Here is a 20,457-nt window from a genome sequence, read left to right on the forward strand (position 1 = left end):
CCACCCCTGGGGTGGCACCGCTGGGAACAACCCTGCCGCTGACAGGTCCTCCCCTCTCCCCACCAAATCTCCCCCGTGCCAGGCCCCAGGATGGGGAATGCAACCCAGCCAGGCCCCTGGCACCTCGCCCGGCCGGACACCTGGGGCCCCTCCAGCTGCTCCCCACGTGGAAGCAGTGGCAGGGCCGGGAGGTTTGCCCCAGCGAAGGTGCTGGGTCCTGCCCGTGCAGACGGCAGTGGGAGAGGCTGGTTTATGGGACGGGCGGGCAGCAGACCCAGCTGTCGCCCCGTCCCCGGCTGTCAATTCAGGGTGGGCTGCCCCCCCCCCCAAGGACAATGTGTGTTGGGGGGGGGAATTGGGGCTGGAATGTCTAGTGGGTGGAGGCTGCTGCGGAAGGGCGGCGCCTGCCACGCCAGGTGGTGGGGTTTGAACCCCGGCTGAGGGGGTCAGGCACACCATACCTGGGCCAGCCAAGCAGCTGCTTCCCCCTGGGGGGGGAGGGGGGCTCGGGCCACCCCAGCAGTGGCCCTGCATGCTGCTCTGGAAGCGCAGGAGTCCTCAGAGGCCAGAGCTGTGGGGGGGCACAGCCCCCCACCCTGCGGGTTCTCGGCTGCTGCCGGCACGTCCCTAACCCCTGGCAGTGGGGCAGGCCCCGTGGGGCTGAGGAATGTCTGAAGTTAGTGGAGGGGGGGGGCGGCGTGGGGCAGAGCCCTGCCTTGCCCTGTTGGCCCCCCCACCCGCCATGGGCTGCTGTCAGGTTACTGCAGTGAATTTGGTCCCAGTTCGCCCCCCGTGCCCGGGGGCATTTCCCAGGCAGCCGGCCGAGACCTTGGCACAACGGAACTCAGCCGCCGTATGGTTGAGGGGCCGGGGGGGGGGGGGGGGAAGGGGCAGGCCCGGGGTCCTGGCAGTGCCCAGCCCGCGGCTCCGGCTGTCCAGAGTGCCGCAGGCGGGGGGTTGGTTTTTGGTCTGGTTGCCGTGGTTGCGCTGGGCACCGGGGACACGTCGGGAGCTTCCCTGCGGAATGGAGTTGGAAGAAAAATAAAACGAAAACAAATAAACGGAACCCCCCCCCCCAGCCCAGCGCGCCCCGGTGTGGGGGGTGGGCGGGCCGGGGCGGTGCGGGGCTGTTACTTCTTGAACATGTCCTGGAGGGGCCCGGGCAGGTACTTGAGCACCGTGTCCAGGATGCTCTCCTCCTCCTCCTCCTCCTCGTCCCCGCAGCCGGCCGGGATGGCTTTCTTGGGGCGAGTCAGGCTGCCCTCGCACGGCTGCTCCATCGCCGCCTTCTCCTCCGCCTCCTTCTCCTCCTTCTTCTTCAGGCCGTACTGTGTTGGGGCGGGGAGGGGAAGCAGAGACAGACAGGGCCTCTGAGCGCACGGCTGCGTGTGAGCGCACGCACACGTGCAAAAAGTGCAGACGCACGGCCCGTGCCAGCCCCACCAGCAGAGCCCAGCCTCTCACGCCACGGCGGGGCACAGACAGAGCATCGCACCGTCCTGGGGGCTGGCACGACCACGCAGGGCAGACATCCGACGCCGCCCACCCTGGCTGCCTCTCCGGGGCGGGTTGGGGCATGTGCTTGGCCGTGTTTTAGGGCCCATCACCCTGGCATCTAGCGGCTACTCTCTCCATAAGACAAGAGCCAGAGAGTGGGGCTCCTGGGGCGGGGGTGAGCTGCAGCCCATCAGCCACCACTCCTCATTTCCAGCACACAGGCGAGAGCGGGGCAAAGCCGCCGGGCTGCCCTTCCCCAGCGTGAGCGCCAGCACCTGCTGCCCGGGGGCGTCTCCGGCCGCACAGAGGCCGTGGCGCAGCAGGCACGGCTAACGGAGTAACCGGACGGCGGAGCCCCGCCTGCCTGGGGCCCGCAGGCCCTGCTGGCCGAAATCTCCTCTTCCCATCTGTCTCGGCTCACAGGATATTGGCGGCGCCTGAGATTACAGTCGGGCCCCCCAGCGCCTGGCGCGATGCGGCCGCGCTATCTGCTCCGCGGCCGGTTATTAAAGATGGCAGATAGGGAGAGACAATGCCAGGCGGCAACGTGGCCGCTTGCAGCAGGAGTGGGAGCTCAGGCCACCCCCCAGCCCACCCCCATTCCCAGCTAATCCTCTGCTGTGGCAGCAGTAGGGCTGAGTAGCAAGGGGGGTGTGTGGGGGGGGAGAGACGGGGGGGGGGACAGCAGATTTTCTGAGATGCTGCAAAGGGGGGGAAGTTGCTGGGGCGGCTTTTCCCCCAGCCGCCCACCGCTGAGACGGGGGCGAGGCTCTTTTGCATCCAGATACAGGATCAAAGGCAGCAGCGCCTTGGCTCCCACTCCAAGGAGGAGGCTGGGACAGAGGTGGGGGGGCCCATAGCGGGTCGGGCTTTGTGTGCATGTGTGTGTGCAAGCGGGGACTGGTGTGGGAGTGCGTGTGTAGCTATTTGCGCAGCGGTGTGTGTGTCAGAGACACTGTACAGCCCTGGGAGCGAGTACATCGGGGGGTGGGCGGGCAGTCTCTGGGCACGTGTACAGCCGGGTGTGTGAGAGGCCTGGCGTGCACCAAGGGGCTGTGTGTGCCGGAGCCGGGACTCCCCCCCATGCAGAGAGGGGGAGGGTGTTACACCCAGGCTGGGTGCGCTGAGCCGCAGTGAACCGCTCGCCTAGGGGCTCACACACAATCTGCCCGGCCTCAGGGACTTGTCCTTAACGTCGCAGTGCTTCACGGCTGGTTTGGCGGGTGCTTTGGCGCGGCGGGCTGGGGCAGGGCCGTGTTCTGCGTGTGGCTCCCAGGGCCGCCCGCGATGAGCGGCAGCTTGGCCAAGCCTGGGTTTGCCGGATCTAGGGCGCCAGAGCCCCAGGCTCTGCCCTGCTCCCCACACGCCACAGAGGGATAAGCGAGTCCCTTCCCCTCTGTGTGCCTTCCCCTTCCCTCTGCGGGGAACTGCACTTACAGCCCGTGGGGCCGAGGCTCTGCGGTGATGGGGATCCCGTCCTACTAAGTGCTGGGCTGAGGCCCGCCCAGCTCATTTCTCCTGGAGATTGGGGAGATTGGGGAGGGGGAGGGCATGACTCTGCTTGCCCCCACTTGTGCATACCCTCACTGCCCACTGGGGCAGATTGGCACCTGCAGCACAGAGGGGAACTGACCCCTTTTACCTTCCTGACCCCCAGAGCCCTCCAGTGCCCCAAGCCCCTCCCCTTCCTGACCCCGGCAGGGCCCCCCCCCCAGTCACTTCCAGCTTTCACTGCAGGTAGCCCGGCCCAGAGCATCGCTGGAGAATGGGCGGCTTGTCACCAGCTCAGCTGAGCTCTCCAACCCGCTCTGGCTGCAGCCAGCTGAGAAACCATGCGAGGCTCCCTGGGCCTGGGCACTGACCAACCCTAAACCTGGGCAAGCGACGAGCCGGTGTCAGGCCCGGGCAGGGACTCTCACCCCAGGCTACACAGCGAGTCCGTGACTCCACGCGCCCCGGCTTCCCTGCCTCCCTGCCGCTGTGTGCGTAGAGCACCCGGGTCTCAGAGCCGCAGCCGGCACTGGTAGAAAGAAGGGGGCAAGCCAGGCGGGTGCCCAGGAGGCAGCCTGGGCAGCAGCCCCCGTTCGACGCTGCGCACAGCGCTAGGCGGGGGGCAAACAAGGGTGTCGTGCCAGAGGCTCCTGTGAATTTCAGCTTGTACGGCTGAGCCTGCGCTCCTGCCGGCGCCGAGAAGGGACAGGAACGAAGCCCCAGAGCCCGTCCAGGAGAATCACGGGAAAAGGGGGCAGCCGGGGGCCCAGCCAGCTCCTGGAGGTTTCTGCAGCTGCGGGGGGGAGGAGCGGAGGACGTGGGGGTGGCACCGTTATGGCCAAGTGCAGGGAGTCCCTCTCTGCTCTGACCCCGCCTAGAACCCAACTCCTGCCCCCGGCCCGAGGAGCACAGGGCTCCCCCTCCTCCGCCGCATGCCCCCCGGCGCTGGCTGGCTGCTGTCTCACTCACACAGCTGCTCGCTTTCCAGTCCCTCCGCCCCGCGGCACCCACCTTGTCCCGGATCTGTTGCCGGACCTTCTCCCTCTCGGCCTCCATCCTGGCGTGCTTGGCCTTCCGCTCCTCCTCCTGCTGGCGAAGGGCTTCCTGCCGCTCCTCCTCCTTCTTCTGCGCGTCCGGATCCTTCTCTTCTTCGCCACCCAGCATCTTCCCCATGTCTTTGGTGGCCCCTGCATGGGACACACACACAGCACCATGGCCAGGCGTGAGGCTGCGGCCGGGATCAGGTGCTCCCGCGGCAGGTGCCCCCCTCCAGTGTCTGCCAGGCGCCACCCCCTGCTGCCCTGCTCCCGTCCGCACCCAGGTGCCAGCGGTGGGACAGGGCAGAATTGGGAGAGGCAAGACGAAGACGAGATGCAGCTCTCCAGGGGCCGACTTGCCCCCCCCCATTCATTTATGTCAGTGCCAGTGAGTGTGAAATGCCCCTGTGGGGCCGTATCCCCCTTGGGCAGAGGGGGCAGGGAGGCACAGAGAACGTGATTCGCCCGGCAGAGCAGGGAATTGAACCTGGGTCTCCCAGCACTAATGGGGCCTGGCCTGGAGACCTGACTCTCAGCTGGGCTGCCCGGGGCCAACACAGGGCCCACTGCTGCTCAGTGTGAACTGTAACTGGTGCAGCCTCTGCCCGAGGGCACCTGCCGCTCTGCCGCCCGCCTGCCCTTGTCAGAGCCTTTCCCTGGGCCAGGCGGCTGAGCGGTGACTGGGCCCCACAAGGCCCAGCTGTTGAAGCACGGACAGCGCTTGCCTCCGTGACCCAGTACAGGGGGGCACAGAGGAACCCCGGTAACGACGCAGCGTTAGGGCGACACACACGGCGCTTCCCCAACGCTGGCAGGGGCGGCGCCCGCGGGTCCCGACGCGCTTCACCCAACCTGGCTTCCCAGCCCACAGCCAAGGGTTGGGGGTTCGCTGGGGGGGGGGGAGGGCTGGGCCTGATGTCTCGTGGGGTGGGGGGCGCTGGGCCTGGCCCGGTTGGGACCTTGGTGAGTTCTTGCCCCGGGCCTCGGGCCCCGAGCAGGGTAGAGGGGTGGGACCACTGGGGAGCCTACAGTCCGGACAGCCGCACCTCCATGGCCTGGCCGCGCTGTAGGGCCCGGGCTGGGCTCAGTACTGAGGGGAGCGGCTGCATCGGGAAATCAGGCGGCCGCTGTTGCCATTGCAACTTGTCAGTGTTTAACTGGGCCCCCCGGATCTCTCGGAGCTCCCACTCCTGCCCCCTTCGCTCCTGCGACTCATCGTGGCGTAGCCTGAGCCAGCCACGCCTTCACCCAGCAGCAGCAGCCGCGCAGCACCAGCGGGCTCCCTCCCAGCCCCACGGTACGGGGCGCGGGGCTGAAGGGCATGGGTCTGAGGACGTCCCAGCTCAGGCTGCGTGCCCAGGACCAAGAGGCAGCACTCAGCAGCACAGGGAGCGGGCGTTGCCCCCTGCGTGGCAAGCTGGCCGCAGCGGGGCTGTGAACAGAGCATTGCTCCACCGCACAGCCTGGGGCTGCGGGACGCTCAGGGCCCCGAGCCAGGCTGGGCCGGTCCCTTGCAATCCCGACGAGGCGTGTTAACGGATGGATGGCAGCTCCCCCAACGGCCGGAACGCAGGAGAGTTTGACACGGCGCCCAGGAAGAACAGTGCGAGCGTCCCCGCGAGATTGCAAAGACCGTAGCCTCGGGCCCATCTTCTGCCCCGCCCCACCGCTAGCCCCTGGCCGCCCCTGATGACAGTCCACATGGGGCTGCCCGCTTACTGCTCGCCTTGCTCCTGGGAAGGATGCTCCGGTGTGGGGCCGTTTTGCAGGCAGGCAGACCGGAGGCCAGCGGGGGCGAGGCGTGGGGGGAGGGGAGGGACAGACAGGTGCACACCATGTGAACACAAAGAGCAGACTTACCCCCTAATGCCTGCTTCATTACGAAGTCCATGCTGCCGGGCCGGATGCGTGCGCGCTAGGCGACAGCCGAATTCTCATCCAGCGCTGTGGGCCGGACTCCTAGGACCAGCTGCCACCTGGCCAGGAAGGAGGGACAAGGTGAGATGGGCTGACAGCCAGCACAGAGGCCTTTCCACCCGGGGCCCGCGGCCCGGATCGCCGGGCAGAACCGTGCGCTTGTGATTAGCCCTGGCCTTGGCAGACGCTGGCGCAGTCGGGCCCCGAGCGGACAATGCCGCACGCACCGAGGCTGCGACAGGGCAGAGGAAAGGAATCGCCACCGCCAGACAAATCACCGGCCGGATTCCGCCCTCACCTGTGGTGGTGTAAATCAGGATTAGCCCCACGGCCATCACTACAGGGCCCCCCTCCCCCGGCACAATCCCTATGGCGCGTACAGCGACGGGGCTGGTGTGTCTCGGGGCCAACGGGAGATTCCTGTCTGGATGGGGTGGAGCCGGCCGCTTGCACTTCTCGGACACTCCGGCTTGACCCAGATGGACACAGGCCCAACCAATGCAGACACCTTGGCACCCAGCCCCCAGCGCGGGTGCCCAGCGCAGCGTTCCTGGCCACCGCTCACCCACTGCCTTCGCAGGATTAGTCATTGATCGACGCTGGGAAATAATTAGACTGATAAATACAACCCGGCTCCTTCTCTCTCCCCGACACCTCCCCCAACACCTCGTCTGCCGCTCACACGCTCAGTCCACGATTGCACACACACACACACAGACTCTCTCGTGTGCACACGCATGCACACACACACACACACGTGCACGCACGCACGCAGCAGCTTCAGACAAACAACCCTCATGCTTCCAACGTGCCAGCAGGATCCAAGGCTCCCGTCTGCCAGCTGCTGGCCAGACACCCAGAGGGGACAAAGCCAACTGGCAGCTCACCCCAGCCTGTCTGGAGCCGCTGCATGACACACCATCACCACCACTGCAGTCCCAAATGCCAGCCAGCGCCTGGCCAGCCGTGGGAGAAAAGTCCTCGCACGCGTTGTGGAGCTAAGCTCAGTTGCCCTGGCGTCCAGCCCAGAGAAGTGGAGTTTTTCCATCCGCCCCATGGAGTCTGTGACAGGCGCTGGCGCTCGAGTGACCCTGTGTTTGGCTTCCGTGGTGCATGGAGCTGCCCAGCCTGTGCTAACCGGGCTGAGGGCAGATCTGCTCTGGTGCTGCTAAAGATTTCGCGATGCCTGGAGAGAAGCTACAAGCCCAGTCAACTCGTAGGAAAGCTGCAGCTTTCAGCCCTATGGTTTCACACCTGTCTGCCTAGGTACAGATCTGGAGCCATTACCACAGGATCTAACTGCGCCATGCACATTGTAACACCCCCCGGGAGGCAAGGCAGTGCTACTATGGGTGAGGAACTGAGGCACTACGTGACTTGTCCAAGGTCACGGGAGGAGCCTGTGGCAGGGCAGGGAATTGAATCTGGGTCTTCCAAGTCCTTGCCAGTGCCCTAACCATTAGGCCACCCTTCCTCCCAAATCCCAGCTGGGGACAGATTCCCCACAAACAGCCGAAAGGTGGAGTCCCCTCTCCACAAGCCCAAGTCTGTTTCCGTTGGCGCATTCCAAGGGCCGTTGGTTCCGCAGTGCCAAGATTTGGAGCGCAGTGAATGTCAATCCCATCCTGGTCTTGCAGTAACCTGCCATTGCGCTTCACATGATTGTGACTTCTTTGTGTTACCGTAGCGCCCCAGTCACGGCCCGGAACCCCGGTGTGCTAGGGGCTGCACAAACACAGACCAAAACCAATCCCTGCTTGTTCTGAACCAAAACTCCGCCTGTGCAAACAAAGTCCCCAAGAACATTTAGACACCTCTGACACCTCCCTAGTGCAGAAGTGGTGAGGAATATTCCTGCGAGTCTGCAGCTATTGGATGGGTGCAAACGCCAAGGAGGGTGTCACTAGGAGTCACCCTCTCTGCAGGGAACGGGTGCAAGTCCCATCGGTTGGGACGTTTAACCCCAGGCTGAGTGAGGTGCCAGCTAATGTGCCGTAGGGGACCTATCCTGCATTGGTCCCTGGGAGACAGAGCTGATGGAGCCCAATAGATGGGTTCTGGCTTCAATATCTGGGGTTCTTGAGGCCCTGCTGCTGCAGGCCAGGTCACAGCCGACTGGAGTGGCTGCGTTTCCCCAGGAGGCTTTTCAACAGTGAAATGCAAGAGCTTGAAATGTGGTGCACCTTCCTGGGCTGTTCTGAGAGCGAGTGCTCGTTCCACTCTCAGCAAGTGGCTCTTCCTAGGAAACCACCTTTCGGGCCTGGAAATGAGCCGTGATTTGACACTTCATGGGACAGCTGAATGTGCCTAGCCCAGCACCGTCTGTCATGAGCAAAGGCAGCACGGCAGTGATGCTGATGATTCATGCATGACAGATCTAACATGCAGTTCAGCTCCTTCCTTTCTCTTTCAAAAGGACTCCATGTTCCTGACTCCCCCCTGGTGGTATCTCCTGAACCACTCAGGAGACCCCCTGGAGAGGGGTACGAAGTATTGTCCAAGCTCCAGCTCACTCCATGCCGTTGTTCCGAGCATTTCTGGTAGCAATGCCTAGAGTTAAGGTTGCCTGACATTTTCCATTCTAAGACCCTGTTTTCAAAGGCTTATAAATTTGACAAACTTTAACCATTTGGGCTGAATATTTCTTTGCTGGGCATCTGCTCTTTTGACTGTTTCAGCAAAAATGGCCCAGCCATGTCTCATAATGAGATCAGGTGCGTTGCCCTGGTGTCAGGAACCTGCCTTTTGTCTTCCCCAGGAAAAGCTGCTCAAAGTTGGCCACGTTCTGAGCCGCTGAAAATCGCCATTCACACATGCTTGGTAAAGCCTTGTTAGAATTCAGCGGCTAACGTCTCCGGAGAGGCCGTCTGCACTGAGCATGCTCCATCCCCCTCCCAGCTTCCACATGCCAACAGGACTCCCCATGCTCCATCCCCACTGAGTGACCGAGCACGTCCCCCCCCCCCAAGGGCTGAAGAACCGGCTTGTCCTTGCAATCGCTCCCCCCCCCCCCAGCTACCAGGGAACCCTGCGGTGCTGAGCACTGAAACTGAAAGCAGGGAGACTGACTCTGCTGTAATCTCAATGCTCCTCCTGCTGGTAGCCAGGCAGCTGGAAGGAGAAGGGAGATGCTGACTGCCTTGGGGGGTGGAGGTGAGAAGCTGGATGGGGTAGAAGGAAATCATGAACTGAAGGTTGTATCATAATGCATGTGCACTAGGGAGATGAATTAAGGCTGCCCGGGCAGCCTTAACTTTGGCTTTTCCTAACTTTGGAGGGCTTGATTTTGTGACCTCAGCTTTCTTTGACTGTCCTTTGGTGATATTGTAGTGAGGGCGACTTAAACCACAGCGACGTCTGGGTGCTGCTTCTTTGGCTGGGTGCCTGAAAGGGGTGGTGGTGGGGAAACATGGCCCAGGCAATGGGCCAAATTCAGCCCTCCCATAAATGGAGCCCACGCCTATCAGAGTCCGTGGCCAGTGCCCCTGCTTACGCCAGCGCTGTGTTTGCCTGGGCATGTGAATCAATGCACTGATCAGCCCCCCCGCTCTGTAGCCAGGAGACGGCCAGGGGAGGAGACTGCGTTCAGCTGGGCTCTCAGAGGCTGCTTATTTCCCCTGTAATGTGGAAGCCAGGTTGGCATTTTCCATTTCCTAGTGTTCCCGCTGAGCCTCTGGACACACCTGCCAAGTCCGCACTGTGGCCTTTGCTGGCCTCGCTGCGTTGCTCAGGGTGTGTGATCCCTGAGCGACACAGCTGTGCTGGCCACAGCGCCTCGTGTAGACACAGCCGGAGCCGCAAAACTGCATTTTCCCACTACAGCGTATGTTGCTATGACCTCTCCCAGCACAGACCGCTATCACACTATGCACCAGCAGACTGCTCCTCGTGTAGGCCGGGCCCGCATCTGGACTCCTTGCATGGCCTTCGGTTCTCAAACCCTCCCCCTTGCTCGTTGAACCGGAGGGCTAGCACTGAGGTAAACCCTAGGGGGCAGCCTGGCCCCATTAGCCCTGGGGGTGGTGTTCTACATGGGGCCATCGGAAGCTGGAATGAATCCCGCAGCTTTAGCGAGCTTTGTCTTGAGAGGTGCTTCCAACAGCCGAGGGGGCGGGTCTCAAGTTTGCGGGCACACGGTAGCACTCCAGCCACGGCCTGGCCTGGCCTGGCCCCTAGGATGTTTGTGGATCGTGCTGTGTCTACACACACAACTGCCCTGAACGGTGTCATTCCTGGTGGGCCCCACTGGTCTCACAGCAGGTTTAATAACTGACTGAAGCAGGAAGGGTTGGATCAGTCCTCCTCCTACTACAGCAGGCTGCAGCCTTGAGAGATCTCTCAGCCGCCCTGCCTCTGGGCGCTGAGCATGTGGGGGCTGGCACCCAGAGGGCTGTGCACGTGAACTGGATTCAGACCTGGGCTACCTCAGCTTGGCGTACACCTGTTCACGTCTCTAGCGGCGAAGCAGCCTGGATTTATTCACAGCGCGCTTCCCAAGCCAGGCACCGTGCTGGGCAGAGCGCAGCTGCAGGATATCCCTTACGACTGCATGATCCTTCACCAGCGACTCTCACAGACCTTCCCGGGTCCCTGGCCCCTCACTGCTGGAGGGGCAGAGGGGGAGGCATCTTCAGCCCACACTTCTTCGAATGCAAATGCATCGGACAGCCACTAAAAGACACAGCAAGCCCCGTGCTGGTGGGAGGAGGTTCCTCCCGCTGCTCCCGGGGAAGCAGGCCACGTCCCCACTCAATTGATTTTATCCCTGCCTCATATGAATTAGCCACTGCGCTGTCTCGCTAATTAAGTTCGTTTTTGCCAGGCAGAGAACGCTGCTCCGGTCGAGGTCGCAGCAAATAATGGCTTGTTAGCAGAATGCTAAGGCTCCGCACTTAGCTCTCTACCTCTCCTCCCCACCGGGCTGTCAGGCCCCGCTGCTGATGGAGCATTTGTAGTCAATTTGCATCTTCCCCTCAGCTCTGATTTACTGCTTTGATACCGCACGATCAGAAGGCAGACGGGTTCCTTTGGCAAAGCTGCAGTTAATACTAAAACAACACTTGGGCGAGCGCTCCCTCCCCACGTCTCATCCAACCACACACCCACGGCCAGCCCTGGGATGTGGGGCCGGGGAGCAGAAAACGTACTGGCGCGATTTGGGGATGGGCTCTGGCCCCCGGGAGGGCAGCTCTCTGTAAGCCCTGCGCCTTGTGGGCAGTGCCAGCTGCCCGAAGGGCTGAATAAAGGAGGTCTGGACAAGTGAGGCTGTTGGAAAATTGCCACAGAAGCGCAAGGAAGAGAAATCTTAGCAAGAGTCATAAATACCAGACCCACAGCTGCTAGGGAGGGGACAGACCTGTGACATCACCCGGCCGGTCTCCCTGCCCATGCAGGATTGATCTCGGCTGGCCCTTTCCTGGAATATGCTCCACGCCAGATGTAAATCCCCCAGGCAACAGGGCTTCCACCGCGCCCCCGTGGAACGAGAACGCAGCTCTGCCCAGCTCCGTGCGATCAATGCCGGTGCTGGGGAGGATGAGGACTGTGACCCCGGGTCACCAGCCCTGCCCCGGCTACCCTGTCCCCACGGCGCCATGGTGGGGGGCTGGGGAGGGAAGAGGTGTCAGACAAACACACGGGCCTCTTAGACCCTTAACCCCCCTCCAGCCAAACCGCAGCTCTGCAGGCAGGGTACGAGCTGAAGAGACGCACAGATCCCAAGGGACTGTCTGCGCTGCCGTCCCGCACACACAGGCCTGACAACTTCTGCACGCTAACGCTGAGGGCGGCTCCCTTAGAAGAACTGCCCGGCTGGATGAGAACCCGCCAGGACCCTTGATCAGTTTTTCCACTGGTTCATCACCCTGCAGGCCACCCTAGGCTGGGATCAGAGCTGGCCTGGAACAATCCTAGCAAAGACAGGCATCCTCCCATCCACCCGCCTGCCCAGCCGGGCCTGGCCTGTGACCCTCCGACCCTGAGGAGTCCGCCCGCTCCCTGGGGCTCCTGGTCTGGCTGCTGCAGCGCCTCCTTGCCCTGGAGCCTCAGTGGATTACAAGGGGTGTGGGAAGGTGGGAGCCGGTTTGCTGGGGGGGACCCACAGCCTCTGGGCTGCCCCCTTCCATCCCTGGGCCCCTCGGGGAGCACATGCCCACCCACTGCTCCCACAGCAAAAAGGGCACGGAGGAAGACTCTGCTCAGCCTGGCCAGACAGGGTGTCACTGGGCCGGCCTGAGGCCGCGTGGAGGGGCAAGGCCCACAGCTAGTGCCTGGCTGGGGTGGGCTGTGGGGCCTTCCCTGGGGCAGCAGGGGAGGAGGCCAAGCCCTGAGACACAGACCCCCCCAGTGTAACGGGGGCATCCTAGAGCCCTCTCCCCTCCCCCCAGTGGCAGGGCGCAGCTCCAACCCATTGCATCCCTTCTCAGCGGGATCAGACGCTATGGGCCAGGAGCCCTGCAGACACAAGGATGGCCCGATCCGGACAGATGGACGCACCACCCAGCCCCCTGAGGGCCCCTTCCCAGCGCTGCCCCAGGGATGCTCTCGCCCCCATTCCGGGGTGTGTGTGTGCAGGACAGGCGTGGGGCGTGTGGGGTGCAGCATGAGATGCGGGTGTGCACCCTGTGCCCTGGGGTCGGGTGCACGTGCGGTGTGGGCGCAGGGGCGAGATGCCCGGTGTGGATGTGCGGTGGGCGGGTGTCCGCGATGGGGGGGAGGGGTCTGACTGTGGGGGGGGGGGGGGGAGGTGCGGGCGCTGCCTGTAAGGCCGGGGTGCGGGGAGAGCTACGGTGCAAGGGGGGGGCTCCCCCCCGGGACGGTGCTAGGCGCCGGTCCTGCCTTCTGGGCCGACGCGGTCCGAGCGAGGCGATGTGCCCGGAGAAGCCGGCCCCGGGGAGGGGAAGCCCAGCGGCCGGCGGAGCGGAGCGGGGCGGGTGTGAGCCGGAGGGACAGCGCCAGGACAGCGCCTGGCCCCGGCGCTCGTGCGTCCTTCTGCCGGGAGCCGGGCGCGGGCTGGCGGCCCGGGCGGTGCGGTGCGGTGCGGGGCTCCCCGCGCACGGAGAGCTGCGCTCTGCGCCTCCCCAGCCCTGCCCCAGCCCGCACCTCCACGCACCCCGCCAGCCGCAGGGAGACGGACCGGCTCTGCGCCTCCCCAGTCCCGCACCGCAGAGGGCCACGTCCGCCCCTGTCCCGGCTGCAGAGGGGCCGGCGTCGTTTCCCCGCCGCAGCGGGCAGCCTCTCTGCGCCGGTGGGATGCCCAGCGGGGCTCCGGGCGGACCGGTCGGCTCGGAGGCAGCCCTGCCCCGGCCGCGGGGAGCCCCGAGGTGCCGGAGAGCGGAGGGACGGGCCCCGGGGCAGCCCGCGGCTATGGGGGGGAGGGGGGCAGAGCCGGCGGGGGCAGGGGGGTCGGGACGCGAACCCGCGCTGCTTCTTCGCAAAAGTTCCTTTTCCTTCCCGCCCTGGCCGGCTGCGGGCGCGCCGGGCTCCGGGCCCCGAGGCGGGGGGGACGGGACACCCCATGCGCCCCAGCGGCCCGGGGAGGGAGGCTGCTGCCCGCCCTGCGCCGTGCGCCCCGGGCGCTTTCCACACCACGCCCGGTCCCCGCCCGCTCAGGCTGCCCCGGCGCCGCGCCCGCGGGGACCCACTCACCCGGGACGCTCCGCTCCGCTCCAGAAGCCCGTGGCCGGCGGGGAGTGAGCGCTCCCCAGCCCTGCGCGCAGAGCCCGCCCGCCTCCCTCCCCTCCGCCCCTGACGCGGCTGCCTCTCTCCTCCCCGACCGAGTGGGCAGGCTCCGCGACTCCCCCCGCCAGCCCGGGGTGCGGCAGGGCGGGCTCCCCGAGGCGGAGCCGGGGCCCGCCAGGAGCGCCTGGCCCCCAGCCCCGCTCCAGCCCTTCCGCGCAACGACCCCTCCGGAGCGACTCAGCCGGGCCAGCCTGGGGCCAGCTCGCCCCCTGAATCCCGCCCGCCTGCGGCCCTAGCACCAGGCAGGGGGATGGCGGCCCCGCTCCTGGGCACCCTGGGTAGCCGCCTCTCTGCCCCGCCAGCCTCCTCCCTCCTGCCCCGTCCCTGCCCTGCGAGCAAAGGGGGCACCGGCCGGACCCGTCACGGCGGGGGGAAGGCAAGGGCGGGAGGGGAACGCGCTGCCTCCAGCCGGGAAGGCTGCAGGGAGGGGTGGGGGGCTGACCGCTCTAGTTTACACGTGGGGAATCAGGAGTAACTCCACTGAATGCGGACCGGCACCTTTCCGCTTGCTCTGACTGATCGCAGCTCACCGAAGTGTAAACACACCCAGACAAACACGCACCAGCTGGGTCGTTGTTCGGGTTCTGCTGCCGATTCGGAGCGCTCCCCAGGCCGCTAACCCGGGTTTGACGTTTCGCTTCTGCTCCGCATTGAAGCAGACAAACACCGAACCAGCCTCAGGCCCGTGTATTAACCACCCCTTCTACCAGGCCTCGCACTCCGCGTGTTCCCTGCCTTTGAGTGTGTGTGTGTCTGCGGAGCACACTGAGCACACACGTGCACACGAGCTGGGCCGGGTGCTCGGCACACACACACCAGCGAGCAGCGCGATGAAATGCAACGTACTTAGAAATGATTGATACGCGACGTGCCCAGCCTGTAATTTGTATTTACCAGTGGAACTAAGGACTTGCTGGGAAGCCCATATTTCATCGGCTTTTAATGAGGGTGCTGGGGCTGAGAGCTAATCAGTGACGCTAATGACAGAGTTTTGTGTGTGCGGCTTAAAAACAATGTGGAAAGAATTAAAATGTCAAAGGCAGCGAACGTGTGGCTAAGTGGGGATTTCCTTCGCACTGACCTGCTGTCACCGCAGGCCGGTTACTGTGCATCTCACTGGAAGAGATCACATACCTTGCCATGCAGCCAAGGGAGCTGGGATCGCTGCACCAGCACCAAAGAGCAAGTAGGTGGGTGCTCCAAACCTGGCGACTGCTGGGTGGAAGGCCTGGCAGGGGGTGTATTTGTGTTTGTATTTGCAGAGCCACACACGTGTGTGCCTCTGCATTTGTGTAGCTAGGCCTGTACTTGAGGGTGCAGACACGTGTGTTTGTGGATGTGTGCATGTTTATTTGTGCGCAGATGCATGTCTGCGCATGTGTATACATGCATGTTTATTTGTATGTGCGTTTGTGCAGAGGCATGCGTGCGTGTGTGTGTGTGTGTGTATTCTCCACTATTACAATAACTCACACCTGCTTTTTTCAAACAACAATAACCCAGCCTTGCAAAATTGTCATGAAATTGTTTCAGCCCAGGCGGAACATTGACTCACCCACACTTTCTCATGACTGATGATAATGGGGAAAAACAGATATTTTACTCACCCATAAAAAAGTCTTGCCTCAGCAATGGAATGATACAAGGCTGCAGTAACCTGGCCCTTGAAGTTTACAGGGGAGGTTTTAAAAAAGGGCTTACAAGATAAACTGGGCTGCAGCTTCACCTCGAGCTGATGGCTCTGCCATAATACGTGAATGCGTTGTCGCTGACGCGGCAATGCATGGTGTGTTAGGTGGGGATGAATGTCCTGAGTGCCATGTGTGTATATCAGGCTGTGGTGTGGAGGTATCACTATACTCATGTGTGTGTGTGTGTGTGTGTGTGAGAGAGCGAGCAATTTCCAGGGATTTAGCCAGTATGCGAAGCAATTCTCCAGAGAGATGATAGTGCTTTGAGTGTATGTGGGCCAGTAAAGGGGAGTGAAAGGGTGTCATCGGGTGACATCACTGGAAGGGATGGTTTCTTATACCAGGGACAAAGTTGGCCCCAGGAGTGTTGAAGACTGGGCTAGCAGTCATTCAAATAAAAGGGGGGGGGTTTCCCTCTATTTGATACCCTCTTTCTTGTTAAGTGCTTCTTCTGTGATACTTCCATTTGCCCCACCTTGGTGTAAGTTACCTGCCCACATTGGCTCTAAAATCAACACACAACGTACAGTCCAAACTTGGCTCTTTGTTGGGCTGCGGCTTGAACAACACAGAGATGACCAACAGAGCAGAGTTCAGCTCAGAACTCTTCCCCTGGCTTGGCTGTTCCTCTCTCAGCACTGCTCAGCCCACACACAACATCCTCTTTCTGAGATGTGGGCTGGGTGATAAGCCACCTGTCTCACTGCCCCAGCAGAACCAGCTATTATTAATTATTATCACTAGCACTGCGATAGTGCCTAGGACCTGTCATACACCAGGGCCATGCTGCAGGAGGCGCTTCACAAACACGTCATAAAAAGAGAATTCCAGCCCAGCGAAGCTTACTTCAGTGGGGTCAACTCTGAAGACATGGGTGGCTGGTCACAGGCTCTGACACACCCAGTGCACGCCCAAATCCAGGCCAGTTCTACTCTGCTACCTCTGACACCTGTTTGTTTCACCCATTTCCTCCCCCTTTTAGGTCACTGATGAATTTAGCCCAGAAACTCCACTGGGAGCTGCTCCCACTTCTTCCAGGCCGCATTTGGCCCATGCAGCTCAGAACTTGTGCCCGACTGGAGGGGGGGGGCACCTGATGCGCATCACTTCATTTCTGAGCCAAGGCAGAGAGATGTGTGGCTCCCCCCTGCCCGGCATCTGTTTCAGTGCAGCAGGGCCCCCGCGTATTGCAGGGCTTTAAACTGCATCTGCTCTGGAGATGCAGGGCCCCATCGCTCCCAGCAAAACACACCACCCGCTGCCACGCTTGTCTAGACACGCTCCTCATATCCCACTACTTCACACTGCTGAGCAGGTGTGGCCGCAGGCATGGGTCAGCTGCCGGTGTGAGGGAAGGAGGAGCCCCGGGACAAATGGCAGAGGGGATCAGGGCGAGGGAGGAATGGCTGCTGAGGTTATCCATCAGCCAGTGCGTGCAGGGGGAAGGCAAACGATCCTGTTACCAGCACGGTAAGTTCAGGCCTGCCAGCTACTCAATTCTGTACCATAGCCAGTGGGTCTAAGTCTGCTGAGGCTTTCCGCTCGGCGACTGGTGCACTCGGCACGGCCGCGCTCGCTACAGCTCAGCGGAAGTGTCTCTCCTCGTGGGCACTTTGGAAACCCAAGACTTGCCGGGCGACGGCTGGAGCTGTACGCTCCGGAGCTCTTTGAAAAGAGAGGATCATTAAAGCGGGGGAGGGACTTCATGAAGTGCCATATCAAAGGGTCCTTGAGCCAGAGCTCCACTCCTGCGCGCGCTAGCTGCCTGGGATCCCGGCACGGCACAGCTGAACTGTCAGTCTGACAAAGGCTACAATTTTGCTGAAGGACTGAATCAGTGTCAGAACACCAAGTGCTCAAAGGCAGTGGGAACACCCTGGAGAGAGAGAAGGTGGGAGTGAGCACGTCTGCTCTGCAAACACTCTGGAGCCCAGAGAAGACCAAACCCAGGCTGCAGGGTGAGAGCCAGGACGAAGCCTTCTCCGTCAGGGGATCCAGCTAGGCCATGATCTGCCAGCGGAGACCAGGGGAGTCCAGAGTCTGACCAGCTTTAGGAAATATTGCAGAGCCTTCCTCTTTGAAAAAGCCTTTCTACCTTAAATAGCACTGCCAATACGAACACCCCTTTGATTCCTACACCCCTCCCAACCCCCCCAACAAAACAAAACAAAACAAAACAAAACTCCAACCAACCAACCAACCGGAAAAACCCAACAGCCCCACCCCAGGCAGAGTTTCGACCCTGAACAGGGAGAAGTTCACTAGGGACTTCACTCTGGCTACTGATTGCGCATGGAAGGCACCCAGATAGCATGATGATGGGCAGCAGCAGAAAGCCCTAAGACAGAGATAGAGGCTTTCTTGGCGGCTTGGAAGTGCCTCAGATTTAGTCTGTTTGTGTGTGCCAAATACTGATACCCGCCCCCATCGCCTCCCTGGAACCGAGCCCGGGGCTTCTTTGCTTCCTTTACACAGCACTGCCAGCAGAGCGAGCGCATGAGCACTGCACACTTTCTTTGTGTAGGTCCTACACAAATGTATTGCTCTCAGCAGTGGCAGACCGTTTGGATGAGGGGGAAAGTTCAGGTCTGTTGGGAGAGGGATGAAGTGAGGAAAAGAAGCCATGGAACCCCCACAAGATCAGAGCAGCTCTGGGATCCAGAGCTCCCATGAGTAGTAGCCGGGGGCTAGCCTGGGGACCCAGCGGGGCTCCATGGCCTAAGGGGCTGGTCAGTCAGACGGGGGTGTGGCTGAGTCCCTTTGGAAGTACCTTGTGCATGGAGTACACCTGTCTCCAGGGGCCGTGGCCTGGGGGGGGCACGCACAGCATGGTCAGCACTTGGCCAGTCTCTGTTTACAGTCTAGACGGGGTTTGCTTCAAAACCCTCCTGACTCTTCGGGGGTTGCAAGGAAAAAAGCCGCAGCTTCGGTCTCCGAGCGGCGCCTGCCCAAGGCTGAACGGTGTCTCCGACCCCCGACCCCGACTAGAGGTTACCTAGACAATGGCTCCGATTAGCAGCCGCCCATGATTGCTGTCCCCGCTCCCTGCTGCAGCCAATGTTCTGTTCCTGTTTTCACTCCAATCAGCAGGAGAAATGGATTTAAAAGAAGGGGCCATTTAATCTGCATTTAGCAGCTGTGCGGGCGCCAGCTGGAGAGAGGCCTCCACAACACAGGCCGTTTGTTCCTGAATGCTACCTGCCTTCGCCGGGCAGGTGTGTGTGGGGCCGCCTTTGTGCGGCTCTGTGTGGCGAGAGCTTTGTGTGTGCACACGTCTCTCCCTGTGTGTGTGTGTGTGTGTGTGTGTGTGCATGTCTCTCCCTCCATGCGTGTGCACACACACCTCTCCCTGCCTGTGCGGACCTGCCACGGCTACAGCCAAATAACGTGCTGGATTTGGGAAAAGTTGGAATTCAGGCCCTGTGCAATTCAGGAGGCTTCGTACCAGGCTGGGGGAAGGTCTGACAAGGCAGAAGCCGCTCAGCTTGGAGAGATGGGCTAAGGGGGCTGGAGCCGGGGCAAGGAGGCACTCAGCACAGAGACCCTGCGTTCCTTGGCTTCCCCCGGGGTCCGCCCGGCCCCACGGCAGGAGCTTCCCCAGCACCCAGATGTGGCTCTGCAGCCCTGGGCACAGCCTGGCTCTTCCTGCGCGTCCGGGGGCCGGATTAGCTGAGCCCTGCGGCAGGATCCTTTCAGCGCTATGGCTCTGTCACTGCCCCCCGCCTGCCTGCCTGCCTGCCTGACATTTCATCTCAAACGCATCCAGCTCCAGCCCCCTACCTGGCCCTGGGGGGGCCCTTCCTCCCCCCACCCCCGTTCCCTGTTGGCTCCTCGCCGGCGTGCTGCTAACCATTCACCTCGCTGGCCATTAGCAGCTGAAATGAGCAGGAACTTGCCAGCCCTGCTCGGCACCCTGCGGCCACCTGCTGACGCTTTGCTCCCGAGCGATGCATGCACATGAGCCCCAGGGAGGCCAGGCGGGGCTCAGGCTGCTGAGCGAATGACCCCCTGGGAGAGACAAGCTGTGCCCCTGGCCCGGGCCAGGCTCAGCTCTGGAGGGGAGCAGGGCAGAGCCCATGAATGGGCCCCTCATGGGCTGGCCAGGGCTGGGATAGCAGGGGGCTGCGGGTCGGGAGTGAGGGGCACCAGCAGAGCTGTGGGGCGGGGGAGCCCAGGGCTGTGTATGTTCTTGGACATCGCCCTGCTTACATGCTGCTGTCTTTCTCGCTAATATATCAAAGGTCTCTTTCAAAAGCCCAGCTTTCTTGGGCAATCACCTGAAGCCGACGGCTTTGGTGTTGTCATGTGTTACATCACTCCAGCCCAGGCGATCGCCATGTCAGTCCAGAGGGTACCAGGATCATGCATGTGACTTTCAGTGGCTCGCGTGTATTTCACAGCTTCAGCAGGACCCTCGGGAAGAGGCTGGACATTGTACTGTTGGTGGGTGTCTGGTTTGTGAGGAGTTGGAAGACACGTCCTCTGCAGAGCAGCGCGGCTGAGGGGAACTTCGCTTTCAACCTCCTCCAGCAAGCGGAGCCGAGCCGGAGGATGAAGACACTTCCCTGTCTGAGCAAGAGCCAGGAGAGAGAGATCCCATGTGACAGCCAGTCAGCAAGCCGACCGTCCCCGGCCTTGTCAGAGAGCTGCAGTTTGGAGCAAGAGCCTCGTTTGCTTTGCTGGCACCAGCTCAGAAACGAGAGAGAACAGAATAAAAGCCCCGACAAACACGCCCAGCTCAAGGTCTGGCCTGTCTTGTTAAGATGCCCTCAGGGTAAGGCAGAGTCTGGCAGAAGTGTGCCGTGATCTCCCCCGTGCAGGTGGTGGCCGGGTCAGAGGTGATTAGCGGGATCACAGCCTAGCGGATTAAAGGCCAAGGGTGGGTTCAGAGCTGGGTGAAGGAGCCAGGAGGGCTTTTCTACTTTTGATTCCTCCTCTTCATTGCTCAGCATTAGCTCCCCGCAGCTCCTGGCAGCGCAACCCACAAATGTCTTCATCTGGGTCAGTGGGCAGCAACCCTGGCCCAGGCCATTCTGGCAGCGATAGCGCGCTGGGACCGGCGCTCCAGGGGATCGCTTCACACT

General features: G+C 62.1%; 1 protein-coding gene across 2 annotated transcripts in view; it reads right to left on the reverse strand.

Moving 5' to 3' along the window:
- Nucleotides 1-994: 994 nt before the first annotated feature.
- The window catches only part of CPLX2 (complexin 2), a 51,696-nt gene continuing 32,233 nt past the window's right edge, over nucleotides 995-20,457 (reverse strand). The window contains exons 1-4 of one of the 2 annotated variants that reach the window (XM_067535575.1): nucleotides 13,590-13,672; nucleotides 5,886-6,001; nucleotides 4,000-4,175; nucleotides 995-1,328 (exon numbers count right to left, since the gene is read on the reverse strand). In XM_067535575.1, coding sequence (XP_067391676.1) covers nucleotides 1,131-1,328; nucleotides 4,000-4,175; nucleotides 5,886-5,916 — 405 coding nt within the window. In that variant the 5' untranslated portion in view covers nucleotides 5,917-6,001; nucleotides 13,590-13,672 and the 3' untranslated portion in view covers nucleotides 995-1,130. Of the gene's footprint in view, nucleotides 1,329-3,999; nucleotides 4,176-5,885; nucleotides 6,002-13,589; nucleotides 13,673-20,457 lie in introns of those variants that run through there. The other variant, XM_067535567.1, reaches the window with a different exon arrangement.

Source organism: Emydura macquarii, unplaced genomic scaffold (assembly GCF_026122565.2).
Source record: "Emydura macquarii macquarii isolate MOO-44397 ecotype Brisbane River unplaced genomic scaffold, CSIRO-AGI_Emac_v2 contig_378, whole genome shotgun sequence".
Taxonomy (NCBI): Eukaryota; Metazoa; Chordata; order Testudines; family Chelidae; genus Emydura; species Emydura macquarii.